We start from the raw sequence: 15,618 nt of genomic DNA, 5'->3' as shown, positions 1-15,618 counted from the left end.
TGCGGGCAAGACCCCCCGCATTTCACTGTATACTTGTATGCCGTGACAAATAAAACTCTTGACTTGACTTGACTTCTACTACTTCTACTATTTCTACTACTACTATAAGATATTTAACTGGGACAGAGCACACGGTCATCCCTGGTCAAGAGAGATGTCCATGATTTTTTCTTCTGCTGACTTAACACTTTGATCGCCATGGTTAAATTCATAATTTACCATCCCTAGCCAGCTCTATTTGTCTATGGAGAAGTTCCCCTTCTTTGCAGGGCTATAACTTTTTAAATTATATTGCTAAATTGACATTATTATGGCCCATTCAATGTCCTATATCTATTATTCAGGGTGTAGCAACGTTATACTTTTTCATTCACATATTCATACTAAAATACGGTCTAAAGTATAAGTATGTTTTTATCGTTTTCTGCAGCTTTCTCCAGAACTTGATTTATAGCCCCAAATGCATTATATTGATGATCAAATACAGTTTGGTAGCGATCGGTGCCAGATAAAAAATTTCAACTGGAGGTACTTCTAGAAGTTACTACGTATGATCTGATGTTGACCGGATGGGCGGGGGGTCGTTTATAATTCCGTGGGCAACGTTATATCATTCATCTAGTGTGGGTCATATGATCATCAGAGCAGTTAGTATAGCAGACATTAGAAAATAACGCTGAAACTCACCGTATCTTCCTCGCGCCGTTGGGGGATGAGCGTGGAATAGAATTTTTTCTATTATGGGATGTCGAAATATCCGATCCATTTCCAGGTTGTATAATAGTATATACATCCAAATCATGTTGTTTATCGAGTTATGTGCACCGATCGGTGTTCACTGTGTCAAGATGGAGTCCTGCTAATGATAGCGAGTGCCCGGACGAAATATGGGTGAGCACCACTTCATCCACATGACTTCCTGTTGGTCGATCTGCCGATCGGCCACCAGATGGCGCTCTTGAACCGTTAGAGAGTTGAGTGGAGCTCAGCAGTATATCTCAGGTCCCCGGGAGAGAAATATGATTTCGATCACAGATTTTTTAAATATTGATATCAAAGACGTGTTACGGCGTCTTCGGCAGAATGAGCATGGCGGGCAATGACGAGTTTCGGCGTTTCCGGCGATTAAAGTGTTAAGTATGATTTTTATGAACAATCTGCAGTGTAAGGTTCAGGATAAGTGGAAGGTGGAGTCCCGATCCGACATTTATATTTTCTAGATAATATAGCAGCACACTTCAAGTACATTAAAGTTAGTAAAACCATTTCAATGTAGGTAAGATATGCATGGTTATTGAATAGTTCTGCTTATAGAAAGAACTAGTCAGGACAGCTGAAACCCGCCCAATCTTCCGTTGTCGACTAAAAACACCACTTCTTTAACCAATACCTGAAGTGAAGAAAAAAACAATAATACTAACCTTGTAACCTTGTACTGTCTTTCACTAGTGTGCACTCTCCTACTAAGGAATCTACCTTGCCTATATTACTACCTACTATGCTAATGCACTCTAGTCTGTAGCACTCAAGTTCGACACTGTTTGACGAACAATCTTACTGACCCTTAGCTGCCAGAGTTGTGCCTTTCCTGCTGACTTGTTGTACACAACTTGTAAGTCACTTTGGATCAAAGCATTCAGCGAAATGACTAAATGTAAATGTAAATAGCCTACATCACAGCTTTCCCTTACTGGTTTTAATACATTTCTAAGCAAAAAAGGATCAGAATTTGATTGGGCTTAATATACCTGATGATACCGATCGATACAGATCAATTAAAATATGCCACGATCGGCTCTGATTCTGAACTGTCCGATCGGCCGGGACATAATACTAGAAATTCATACGTTGACTCTCTGGCTTATTTAGTCTTTTTTTACATTTTGATTGGCAGGCCTTTGAATGAACTGATGGACAGAAGATACTTCCTAGAAATCCCTCGTGACGTCTGCAGGGGGAGAAGAAGGTGGGAGGCATGTCTCTCCTCCATTAACCATTACGTACAACTTAACATGGAGTCATGTCGAATATTTACCCAAGATGTATGAATACTGTGACAAACAGTTGATAAGGAATATGAATATTCAAACAGGAGATAAGGAATATGAATACTGTGACAAACAGTTGATAAGGATTATGAATATTCAAACAGGAGATAAGGAATATGAATACTGTGACAAACAGTTGATAAGGAATATGAATATTCAAACAGGAGATAAGGAATATTAATACTGTGACAAACAGGAGATAAGGAATATGAATATTCAAACAGGAGATAAGGAATATTAATACTGTGACAAACAGGAGATAAGGAATATGAATATTCAAACGGGAGATAAAGAATATTAATACTGTGACAAACAGTTGATAAGGAATATGAATATTCAAACGGGAGATAAGGAATATGAATATTCAAACAGGAGATAAGGAATATGAATACTGTGACAAACAGGAGATAAGGAATATGAATACTTTGACAACCAGTTGATAAGGAGTATGAATACTGTGACAACCAGTTGATAAGGAATATGAATATTCAAACAGGAGATAGGGAATATGAATACTGTGACAAACAGTTGATAAGGAATATGAATATTCAAACAGGAGATAAGGAATATGAATACTGTGACAAACAGTTGATAAGGAATATGAATATTCAAACAGGAGATAAGGAGTATGAATATTCAAACAGGAGATACGGAGTATGAATAATATTCAAACAGGAGATAAGGAATATGAATATTCAAACAGGAGATAAGGAGTATGAATATTCAAAAAGTTGATAAGGAGTATGAATATTCAAACAGGAGATAAGGAGTATAAATACTTTGACAAACAGGAGATAAGGAATATGAATATTCAAACAAGAGATAAGGAGTATGAATATTCAAACAAGAGATAAGGAGTATGAATATTCAAACAGTTGATAAGGAGTATGAATATTCAAACAGGAGATAAGGAGTATAAATACTGTGACAACCAGTTGATAAGGAATATGAATATTCAAACAGGAGATAAGGAGTATGAATATTCAAACAGGGGATAAGGAGTATGAATATTCAAACAGGAGATAAGGAGTATGAATATTCAAACAGGAGATAAGGAGTATGAATATTCAAACAGGAGATAAGGAGTATGAATATTCAAACAGGGGATAAGGAGTATGAATATTCAAACAGGAGATAAGGAATATGAATATTCAAACAGGAGATAAGGAGTATGAATATTCAAACAGGGGATAAGGAGTATGAATATTCAAACAGGAGATAAGGAATATGAATATTCAAACAGGAGATAAGGAGTATGAATATTCAAACAGGAGATAAGGAGTATGAATATTCAAACAGGAGATAAGGAGTATGAATAATATTCAAACAGGAGATAAGGAGTATGAATATTCAAACAGGAGATAAGGGTTATGAATATTCAAACAGGAGATAAGGAGTATGAATACTGGGACAAACAGGAGGTAAAGCTTGTCTGTCTGTGAGTTGAATGTCAAACAACACTCTCTTACCTGCTTACTCTTCTTGATTGACAGCTCAAGAGTGTACACGCCCCCTGACCCCCCTGGATACTTTGACGGACATGTGTGGCCAATGTACCTGAAGAACCGACAGGAGATGGAAAGCGCGGTGTCGGAGATCAGTGAGTGACCGCAATGGTGCTCAAGCTGGGGGTCGCGACCCCTGAGTCGGGTCATGAGATGGAGAGCACGGTGTCGGAGATCAGTGAGTGACCGCAGTGGTGCTCAAGCTGGGGGTTGTGACCCCTGGGTCGGGTCAGGAGATGGAGAGCGTGGTGTCGGAGATCAGTGAGTGGCCGCAGTGGTGCTCAAGCTGGGGGTTGCGACCCCGGAGTCGGGTCATCAGATGATTTTGCTGGGTTGTGAAAAGATATCCACATACGTTATCATATTTATAATACTATATTTCTATAATACTAATACAATATACTTATATATTTGATATCGTTTTTTTCTTTTCTTGTGAATGCAATGAATATCTGAAGTCTAAAGTCCTCCTCCAGCTGATATAACTCTGGTTTTAAGTTACGTTTCTTTATTATCTAAAGATGGTAAGTTAGTGTTGTGTTCATTCATAGTTAAAGACAGTAGAGGTTGAGTACTTTATTATCTAAAGATGGTGAGTTAAAGTGTTGTGTTCATTCATAGTTAAAGACAGTAGAGGTTGAGTACTTTATTATCTAAAGATGGTAAGTTAGAGTGTTGTGTTCCTTCATAGTTAAAGACAGTAGAGATTGAGTACTTTATTATCTAAAGATGGTAAGTTAGAGTGTTGTGTTCATTCATAGTTAAAGAAAGTAGAGGTTGAGTACTTTATTATCTAAAGATGGTAAGTTAGAGTGTTGTGTTCCTTCATAGTTAAAGACAGTAGAGATTGAGTACTTTATTATCTAAAGATGGTGAGTTAAAGTGTTGTGTTCATTCATAGTTAAAGACAGTCGAGGTTGAGTACTTTATTATCTAAAGATGGTAAGTTAGAGTGTTGTGTTCATTCATAGTTAAAGACAGTAGAGGCTGAGTACATTATCTAAAGATGGTAAGTTAGAATGTTCTGTTCATTCATAGTTAAAGACCGTAGAGGTTGAGTACTTTATTATCTAACGATGGTATTGGTAAGTTAGTTGTGTTCGTTCATTTACATTTACATTTAGTCATTTAGCTGACGCTTTTATCCAAAGCGACTTACAAGTTCTGAGTTCATAGTTAAAGACAGTAGAGGCTGAGTACTTTATTATCTAAAGATGTTAAGTTAGACTTCCGGTATGAGAGCAGACGGGTAACACGCATGCGGTGGAGCTCCTGGTCAAAAGAGTGAAAAACGGATAAAAAAGGACCCGAAAAGTGAATAAAAATGAAGATGCAAACGAGAAGGAAGGAGGAAAAAACAATTGTGAAGGAGAGAGAAATGGAAGACTCACGGGAAGAGGAGAGTTTGATGGAGCAGAGCCCCCGAAGCGAGACCGAGAAGGGACAGGCGGAGGAAGGAGGAGGGTCGGCTGGGACAAACACGGGAATGCCAGGATGGGCCGTGGTCATGCAGGCCGGGATATTGGCGACCATAACAGCGACCATAAAACTGAACACGGACACGATAAGGAACGATATTGGGAAGTTACGGGAGGAATTGAGGAAGGAACAGGAGGACTTCAGAGGTGAAATAAATACAGAACTCAAAATGGTGGAGGGGAAGATGGCGGAGCAGGACAGAAACGTAACCGAGTTACAAACAAGAATGGCGCAAGCAGAAGAATGGAACACGGAGATACACGAGGTATTAACAAGTGCGATTCAACAACAAGAAAAGATGGAGACAAAGATGTCGGACATGGAGGGGAGGTCACGGAGAAATAACATCAGAATATGGGGATTGAAAGAAGGAGTCGAAGGGGAATCGGTGACCCAATATGTGGAAAAGCTTATCAAAGAACAACTGAAGGAGACGGGACTGGAAAAAATGGAGATACAGAGGGCCCACAGGGCGTTGGCTCCGAGACCACAACCGGACAGACCACCGAGGGCGGTGATTATTAACTTTCTGAGATTCGAGGTTAAGGAATTGGTACTCAGAACCGTGTGGACCAAGAAGATAGAAATCGAGGGGAAAAGACTGTCGTTTGATCACGATTACTCGACAGCGGTGGCAATAACATGCAGGTCTTACGCGGGACTGAAGAGAATTCTGAAAGAAAACGGAATGAAATTCCAATCACCCATGACCTCGCTAAGGATTCACTGGAAGGAAGGGATGGTGACGTACGCGACGGCGCGGGAGGCGGCGGGGGAGATGAGGCGATGGGGGATGCAGATGGCGGAGGACGGAGAAGGAAGGAGACAGGAGGACCAGATGATGAGCCTGCAGCAGAGATTGGAGAAAGCACGCAGGTGGTCCAGAGTAGGAGACCGAAACCCGGGAGAGGAGGGAGGAGAGAGGAGAAGGCCGAGGTGAGACGTTACAGACCGAAGGCGGAGACAGACGAGGAGGCCAGAGACGGAGAAGGAGGGGAGAGGAGGCGGGAGGAGACGAACGGATGAGTACACGCACAAGAGATTGAAAAAACTATCCAAATAGAGACAAAATATAGAAACTGAAATAACATATACATAAACACACATTCCCAGGTAGAGGCAGGATATAGGAACAAACATAACATATACATGGACACATAATACACATACTGATGAAGGAAATAAATGGAAATATAATTAGATATAATAGACGGAACGCAGAACATATTGAAACAAATACATAGACACACGCTGCGAGTGACACAGTTGGAAGGAATTAAGGGGATGAATAAACATCACATAGAAAATAGAGGGGAGGAAAAGAAAGTAAGAGGGGTACACAGAGGACACCACACACGTGTTTAGGAGGAAGGAGAGACATTGGAACATATGAGCCACATTGAGAGGGACCTAGGAAATGGGGATCTTTGAACAGAATGAAAGACAGAGCGCTTTTGACCAGGAGCTCGACAGCACTAAAAACAGTAAGAAGGCTGGACAAATATGACGAGCGGATGGGGGCAAGGGTTTCAGACCCCCAAGCCGTCAGGAGGAGGCCTCTCACTAGGAGAGCAGTTACTCCTCACCCACCAGCAGGGGACAGGGGGGGACAAAGGGACCCCCCGAACACCTTGGGAGCACTTTATGTAAAGTTTATGTTTTTTATTTATGTTAATCATTATATGTATTCGGTGAAGAGAGCGGAGGCTACAACCGGAGGGGGGAATAACTGTGACATGGGGGGGACTAACAGACGAAAGAAGATGACAAAGGTTAAAGGGATAAAAATGATGTCGTTAAACGTTAATGGAATGAATAATACGATAAAGAGGGGCAAAGTGATGTTGAAGTGTAAAAAAAGTGAGATTGAAGTGATTTTTTTGCAGGAGACACATTTGATAGCACAGGATCATGAGAAACTGAAGAGATTTGGATATGAAAATGCATACTATAGTTCCTTTAAACGGACCCTGAGGAGAGGAGTAATTACGTTAATCAAAAACACAGTCAAATTTGAATTGATCAAGGAAGTAAGAGACAAGGAGGGAAGATTTGTTCTGGTGAAGGGGAAAATGGAGGGTCAAATGGTAACGTTAGTGAATGTGTATGCACCACCGGAGAGTGTGAGGGAGCTATATGAGACCATTTTTGATATGATAGTGATGGAACTAGAAGGGATATTGATATGCGCAGGAGATTTTAATGTGGTACTGAATCACGACATAGACACCATGAGTACTAAGAAGAGACGGACACAAATCAGCAGATATATGAATATTCAAATGACAGAAATGGGAATTACGGACGTTTGGAGGGGGATGCACGCCATGGACAGGGAATACACACATTACTCACACCCACACGTGACATATGCGAGAATAGACTATTTTTTGATGACGACGGGGGACAGTTATAGGGTACGGGAGAGTAGAATAGGAGTAGCGGACATATCGGATCACAGTGCCATATATCTGACAGTAGATCTAGAAGGGAGACGGAGGAACACGATCTGGAGGCTAAATGTAGGAATACTAAATAACAAGGGGGTGGTGAGTCAGATCAAGGAGGAGATAGCCAGGTATAAGGAGGAAAATGACAACGGGGCGGTAGACCCGAACATTCTATGGGACACACTGAAGGTGGTGATAAGGGGGAAATTGATGGAGAAGATAGCAATGCTGAAGAAGGCCAGAACGGAGACATATCACAATCTGATAGGGAAGCTGAAGGATCTAGAGAGGAGACACCAGATAACAAAAGAACAAGAAACGCTCGGAGAAATCAAAGAAGTAAAGGCCAGGATAAATAGGGAATTATTGACGGAAATAGAAAAGAAAGCGAGGTTCATGAAACAAACGTACTATGAAGGGGGACCAAAAGCGACCAGACTGTTGGCTAGGAGAATTAGGACGCAACAGAAGCTAAACACGATACACACAATAAGGGATACAAAGACTAATGAAGTATTGAGGGACCCAGCTGAAATAGAGAGGACATTTAGAGAATACTATGAGAAGCTATACACACAGCCAAAGGCAGCGGGAGAAGAGGAAATAGAAGCTTATCTGGAGAAGCTAGAGTTACCATCGATAGGGAAAGAACAGAATGAAGAATTAAATAAAATAATTACGGAACGAGAAATGGAAGAGGCAATTAGTAGAGCTAAAAACAACAAATCTCCGGGGAGCGACGGATTCCCATCGGAATTCTACAAGACATTTAGAACAGAATTAGCACCCATGTTAGGGGCGGCATTCAGACACACGATGGAAGAAGGCAAAATGCCCCCCTCGTGGAAGGAAGCCATAATCACCACGATACCGAAGGAAGGGAAGGATAGAGAATTATGTAGTAGTTTCAGACCTGTGTCCATACTCAACGTGGATTACAAGATGTATACATCAATAATATCAAAAAGATTCGAGACGTTTATGCCAGACATTATAGATGAAGATCAAACTGGATTTATTAAAGGGAGACAGACACAGGACAACGTGAGAAAGACATTACACATAGTGGAGGAGATACAAAAACAAGGAGGTAGTGCGGTATTGATTAGCCTAGATGCAGAAAAAGCATTTGACAGTGTGAGTTGGACATTTTTATATAAAACATTGATGAGATTCGGACTGAACGGGAGGGCAATGAAGATGATCAAGGCGCTATATCAAGAACCGACAGCGAGGGTTAAGGTGAATGGCAGCCTGACGGATAGAATCAGATTAGAGAGGGCTACTAGACAGGGATGTTGTCTATCACCCACGCTCTTCGCAGTTTTCATAGAACCACTGGCACAACTGATCAGACAGAACGAGGACATCAAGGGAGTAAGGATAAAGGAAACGGAATATAAACTAGGCCTATTTGCGGACGACGTGATATTATACATGAGACAACCAGACAAGAGCTTCCCGGCACTGATGGATCTACTGAAGGAATATGGCCACTACTCAGGATACAAACTAAACGTGACAAAGACACAGACCTTAGCATGGAACTATACCCCAACGACGGAAATTAGGGAACAGTACGGGATAAGATGGGACATGGACAAGATTAAATACTTAGGGGTGAACATCACGAGAGGGGTGGGGAAACTGTTTGAGGCGAACTATACACAGATAAATCAGAACATCAAGAGAGACTTAGAGAGATGGACAGTAATGCCCTTGGACTTCAATTCAAGAATAGAGGTCATTAAAATGAACATACTATCAAGATTACTGTACCAGTTCCAGTCACTACCGAGTACCGATACAAATACCACAGAATCAATTCAGGGAGTGGGACAGACTGATATCGAGGTTCATATGGGCGGGGAGAAGACCACGGGTCAGATATAAAACACTACAACTACCAAAGGAAGAGGGAGGGATGGCAGTACCCAGCCTACAAGATTATTATTATGCAGCACAACTGAGAGCAGTGACGTGCTGGTGTAACGACAGATATGAGACAAGATGGAAAGACATTGAAAAAGAAGGGGAGGGATACAAGATACAAGCTCTGGTGGGAGATAGGGAACTATTCAAAGAAAAGGAGGGACTGTTAGATCCAATCACCAAATGCACCTTTACCATATGGAACAGAGTAGTAAAAACACACAAATTGAAGAAACAGACAGGGGTTCTGAGATGGGTAGCACATGACAAGAGATTCAAGCCAGGGAGGTTGGACCACGGATTCAGAAGGTGGGAAAGGGGGGGGGGGGGGGGGGGGGGCAACAGCGATATGCAAAATGATAGAGAAGGGGGAAATGCAAACATTACAAAAATTAAAGGAGAAATTTGGACTAGAAAACAGGGACCACTTCAGATATCTACAGATTAGAGATTACTATAATAAAGAAATAAGAGGGGACAAGGACGAAGAACAGAATGGGATAATTAGGATGATAGTAAGGGCATACGAAGGAGGGAAAGGAAGGGTAATATCAGCACTGTACCGGGCTATAATGACCAGCAAGGGACACACGACAGACTACATAAGGGAGAAATGGGAGAGAGAACTAGAGATAGGAATAACAGGGAAGGAATGGGGTAACATATGCGAGGTGCAACATTCAACAACAGGATCGAGGATATGGAAAGAGTTTGGATGGAAAAACATAATCAGATTCTTTATAACCCCAGAGTTGAAGGGAAAATATGCACCAACACAAAGAGCATGCTGGAGGATGTGTGGGAAGGAGGGGGCAAATCACACGCACATATTCTGGGGATGTCAGAAGCTGAAGGGGTATTGGGAGGAGATAGGGGAGGCAATGATCAGAATATTAGGATACGGATTACCACAAACGGGACTGGTGCTTTACTTAGGGGACCTGACACACGAGGGAATACAGGGGGGGGACAAGTATTTAATAAAGATAATGTTGATATCGGCCAGAAAAGCAATAACGAGACTGTGGTACAAGGAAGACCCACCGACAATAGCACAATGGGTAGGAATAGTAGAGGAGATACAGGATATGGAGAGGATAACGCACATGCTGAGGCTACAGGAAGAGAAATTTGGGGAAAGATGGGTAAAGTGGGAGGATTATAAAGGGAACGAAAACGACATCACAGAGGAAGAACCAAATGCAACACAAGAGGGCGAAGGATAAAGGAGGAAAGAAGTTCAAGGAGGGTCTCTGAACCCATGTCACACACTTTTGCTTTAGTTAGTATTTTCTAATTAATTTTTTTTTGGGTATTACAATTGTTTTATGTTTTTTGTACTTTATTATTTATGTCTGTTTAACAGTGTTGTATTAATATTCAGGGATGATGTGGTTTGTATATGGGTGAATCAAAAGGCAAAGAGAAATTTAATAAAAAAAAAAAAAAAAAAAAAAGGCGAAGGATAAGGGAAGAAAGAAGTTCAAGGAGGGTCTCTGGACCCATATCACACATGTATGCCTTAGTCAGTATTTAATCTTTTTGTGTAGGTATTACATTTTTATACCTGTTTAAGGGCGGTACACAATCAGCCTTTGTATTAAGTACCTGGAAAAACAACTGTAGTGGAACCAGATAACTAACCATGCTACCCATGTAACCATTTATGTGCACTGCATTCTTTCTTATTGTGTCGTTAGTTTCATTTTTGTGTAAGTGTTGTTTGTCTATAAATGTTAATAAAAATTTAAGTTTAAAAAAAAAAAAAAATTAAGTTAGAGTGTTGTGTTCATTCATAGTTAAAGACAGTAGAGGTTGAGTACTTTATTATCTAAAGAGGGTAAGTTAAGAGTGTTGTCATGTATCACATTCACACTCCCAAGTCATTTGGATTTACTTTACAACTGCACGTACATGGACTTTCCAAAGAATTTCAAAACAAAGTTGTATATATATATATATATATAACTACATTGTATTTATTTTTTTAATCTTTCTCACCTGTCCAGTCTTCCTGGATGGATTGAGATCGAAGGAGGATCTGTTGACTTGTGTGTACGAAGACGTCACTAATGAAACACAGAGGCTCATGGGTACGTTTCTCAAGTTTCTTTATTAGTTGTCATAGTAAAAAATACTGAATACTTTTCCATGAAATGCTTTTTTCTGTATGAGCTCCTGGGAGTGTGCTAGATAAAAATTGATAAAAAGTATAAAATAGAAAGTCAAAAAGTACATAAACAAAAAGTGTTCAGTCAATTAATATACATGTAACGGATGGTATCGTGAAGCGCAGTCAAGAAGGGCTGGGGTGAGTAGCGGTGCTATGGGTTAAACTCACTCTCACATCCTCAAAAGACTCATAGACACGGTACAAAGAAGTGAATTCACCTCTTGGTATAGCGGTCTGTGTTGCTGCCAGCGGTGTGGGAGACCGGGGTTCAACTCCCACTCGGGGCATCGAAGTTTGAGGTGACGTTGTCACAACCGTTACATATACAATATACAATACAGTAAAAAAAGAGTAACGGTGAGTTACAATACAATATACAGTACAATGCATAAATGGGATGAGGTACAACTTAGGGTAAGGTGCAATGAGGTATGAATTGTAGTGCAAATCTCTTTACCAATAAATATAAAGTGTGTTAAAGTGTCTAACGTGAGTAAAGTGGGTGTTACGTGCGTGTTTATTTAAAATGAGTGTGTACGTGTGGATGTGTGTGCTGTAGTTGATGTTTTGTTACATAGTGTCATTGTCGTTGAGCAGCCTGATGGCCTGGGGATAGAAGCTTCTTCTGAGTCTCTCTGTGCTTGCCACGACACTCCGGTATCGCTTGCCTGACTGCAGCAGTTCAAAGAGGCAGTTGTTTGGGTGGATAGAGTCTTTGATTATTCTCTTAGAACTTGTAAGTCGCTTTGGATAAAAGCGTCAGCTAAATGTTAGCCTTGGCCCAGCAACGCTTGTTGTAAATGTCTTGGAGAGTGGCCCACCTCCAATTGTGCGTTCGGCTGAACGGGCCACTCTCTGTAGTCTACTTGTTAGAGTTGTGTTTGTTCAGGATTAGAGTCGGGCATGAAGTGGGGAGTAAGATCACACTGTTTTAGGCCTACACCTACACTGTAAATTAATCTCAGTGATGTTGGTTTTTATAGTATTAACAATCAGCTTTGTTTTAGAGACTTTTCATGAAAATGTCCAGTTTCCTCATTTTACTTATCCGGCAAGCCAAGTCTTCGCCGACCATCAGAACAGCGTGGATTGGAATTGGAATTGGAATAATATTTTTGGAGAACATCTGATCTGAGGTAAGGAATCTATTTTACCAGTCTTAGGATAATCGGATCTGTTTTCACAGAGATATCAGTGTGTGTGTGTGTGTGTGTGTGTGTGTGTGTGTGTGCGTGTGTGTGTGTGCGTGCGTGCGGTGATCAGGAAATGAGAGAATAGATTTTTCAGCTCGCTTCTCTAGCATGCATAAGTACACATATACTATCCATAATCTAGCGTTTATTTGAAAACGATTCATAAATAGGCAGAAAAAATGACAACGTTTTTTGTGTATTCCAGAATATTCCAGTAAAGGGTGATTATCACGGAATCTTTATATTTTCCTGAAACTTTCAAGAAAACTAGGGTTTTTCAAAATGGTATAAAACGGAAATGAAGCGATTAAAAAAACAATCCGTTTCGACAATGTTGACTGCAAACAAGTCATTGATAAGCGACGGCCAGATTAGACACATAATTTAAGACATAGATTATGCATTCACAACGCTATCATTGAAGTGAGTGCTGGCATTCAACCATGTTCTGGGGTACCAAGCTCCGGCATCCAAAGTGTTAAGGTACTGTATCTCATGTGACCACTTGACTCTGTTAGATGCTAATTGGCGCCACCTGCTGGACATAATACATTATTACACGCTGTTGCCACATTAAAGGAGAATTCCACTAAAAATCTACTTTTTGTCTGCAAAAGTCATTTTCTTGGATTTCATTTTCCAAAGAATAACCAGATGTATATATATGTATATTTATTTTTTTGTGAGTTTCCATATTACATTTCGAAGCATGGTTCATGGTTCTGCAAACGAGTGTCACTGTATTTTGTCTGCAGGGGTGCGCTTATAGTCCCACGCCTAAGTGTGGACAGTGGATCAGTGATCAGAGGCTCATTAAGGCCCCTGCAGTCTGCACCCCAGGCCCAGCAGCCCAGGAGGTCGAAGCCCCATCAAGATTCAAGATTCAAGATTCAAGAGATTTATTTGTCACATACAACCTCAGAGGACCATTGAACTTCAAAAAACCTGGGCAGCTAGGTGGTGCAGTGGGCAAGGTGCTCACCACCAATGCAGGAGACGCTGGGTTCGAGCCCATCTCTCCGCATTGCTATCAGCTTGGCTGGTCGTTCATACTAATACAATTGGCAGTATTAGGGGGTGGGAAGCTGATGGGTGGGGATCGGACGTTGTGGACAGCGACTCCTACAGGTCGGTTGGTGCGCCTGCGCAGCAGAATCAGGAAGCGACGGGGGCGGCGTGCCCTCCAAACGCAGACCCCCGACGCTGAGAGATCGCGCTGTGCAGGTGAAAAGATACGACTGCTGCTTCCTCGAGTACCGGAGGGGACACGTGATGTAAGGCTTAGTCCACATTGCAGCCGGCTTGTGGGAGGCGTGGCCTAACAACGTTCGAAACAGGGGAGGGTAGAATTGGACGATACGAAATTGGGATGGGAGAAAAATAGAAAATGGGAGAAAAAGTAGATAAAAAAAAAATAAACAAATGTGATGAAAACCAACCTGAAAATAATGTGTATCTCCTCTTACGGAGCCACCCTGTGGAATGGGCTAGAAGAAGATGAACTAAAATATTGTGAAAACATGAATCAATTAAAATCTAGACTAAAAAAATCTATTTTTGATAGGTACAGAAGAAAAAAAATACGTATGATACTGTATTGTATGTCATAATGAATTGTAAGTAAGGGTGCAACTTGCACCGTGCAATCCATTATTTGTGGATCTAGCCCACAGTATTTCTGACACTGGGAATACATTCCCTGAGATTCATAGATGTCCCTAGAATCAGATACCAAGAACATGCAAATGGACCATATTAAAAAAAAAATCTGTAAATGTGTATTCTACATTATTATGTAATGAATGAGATACAAAAAAAATATTATAAATCTTTTATTTTTATTTTTGTAATTAATTTTGAGTTAATTTTCATAACGCGATAATTTGCTGTGTAATTAATTAATCTAATTAACGCGCTAAACTGACAGCCCTATACATTATATAATCATATTATAATTAATTTGTATATTATATGTAAGGGATCATGTATAGCTACGCGGTCATTGTCGCAAAATAATTGACCGACACAGCGTTCTGGAACACCGAGGCGCAGCCGAGGTGTTCTAAACGCAGTGAAGGTCAATTATTTTGCGACAATGACCGAGTATAGCTATACATTATCCCGCTTATTACAGGGCTAACTTACTAACAATATACATACTTGTTGCTATCAGCTTGGCTGGCCTCTCACACTGATACAATTGGCTGTATCAGGGGGTGGGAAAGCTGAAGGGTGGGTCCTGGGCGTTGTGGACAGCGACCCCTACAGTTCGGTCGGGGCGCCTGCTCAGCGAGGGTTGGAACTGAGGAGAGATAGTGTGGCCTCCCACACGCTACACTCTTCCCGGTGAGAACCTGCGCGGCCAGGTTGGCCTGCCCCAGGCTGCACATGCGTCGGAGGAAAGCATGTGACAGTCTCCGGTCTCCCGGACCAACAGTAGGGGAAAGTACGCAACAACCAGGAAGGGTGGGATGGGAGAAAAATCGGGAAAAAAGGAGGGGAAGAAAGATAATAATAATAAAAAAACAAAACAATATACATACTTCATTTTACACCATCGACAAGACGAGATCAAATGCAGACGCAGTTGTTCTGTTGCTCCTCTGTCATCGCCGATGGCAGGTGTGTGGACTTGATTGCAGCTGTGCATAATGGTAAAGCTTAGCTTTCGTGACTGCGATCAAAATGCTTGATTGTGATTGGTCAATAGCGCTCTGTTGCCCCTAACAGCGGTCATTATTGTGCGTTGCCCATAGCAGCGGTGAATTATCGAGAAATAATTTACCGCTGTTAGGGGCAACCGAGCGCTATTGACCAATCACAATCAAGCATTTTGGC

General features: G+C 41.2%; 1 protein-coding gene across 2 annotated transcripts in view; it reads left to right on the top strand.

Moving 5' to 3' along the window:
• The window catches only part of LOC311236049 (nicotinamide riboside kinase 1-like), a 54,640-nt gene extending 39,938 nt beyond the window's left edge, over nt 1-14,702 (top strand). For both annotated transcript variants that reach the window (XM_084323635.1, XM_084323636.1), the window contains exons 5-8: nt 1,895-1,966; nt 3,542-3,648; nt 11,424-11,507; nt 13,536-14,702. In XM_084323635.1, coding sequence (XP_084179761.1) covers nt 1,895-1,966; nt 3,542-3,648; nt 11,424-11,507; nt 13,536-13,549 — 277 coding nt within the window. In that variant the 3' untranslated portion in view covers nt 13,550-14,702. The remainder of the gene's footprint in view (nt 1-1,894; nt 1,967-3,541; nt 3,649-11,423; nt 11,508-13,535) is intronic.
• Nucleotides 14,703-15,618: the final 916 nt, after the last annotated feature.

Source organism: Notolepis coatsorum (assembly GCF_963971535.1).
Source record: "Notolepis coatsorum genome assembly, chromosome: 10".
In the NCBI taxonomy this organism is placed as follows: domain Eukaryota; kingdom Metazoa; phylum Chordata; class Actinopteri; order Aulopiformes; family Paralepididae; genus Notolepis; species Notolepis coatsorum.
This window is presented reverse-complemented; position numbering and strand designations above follow the sequence as displayed.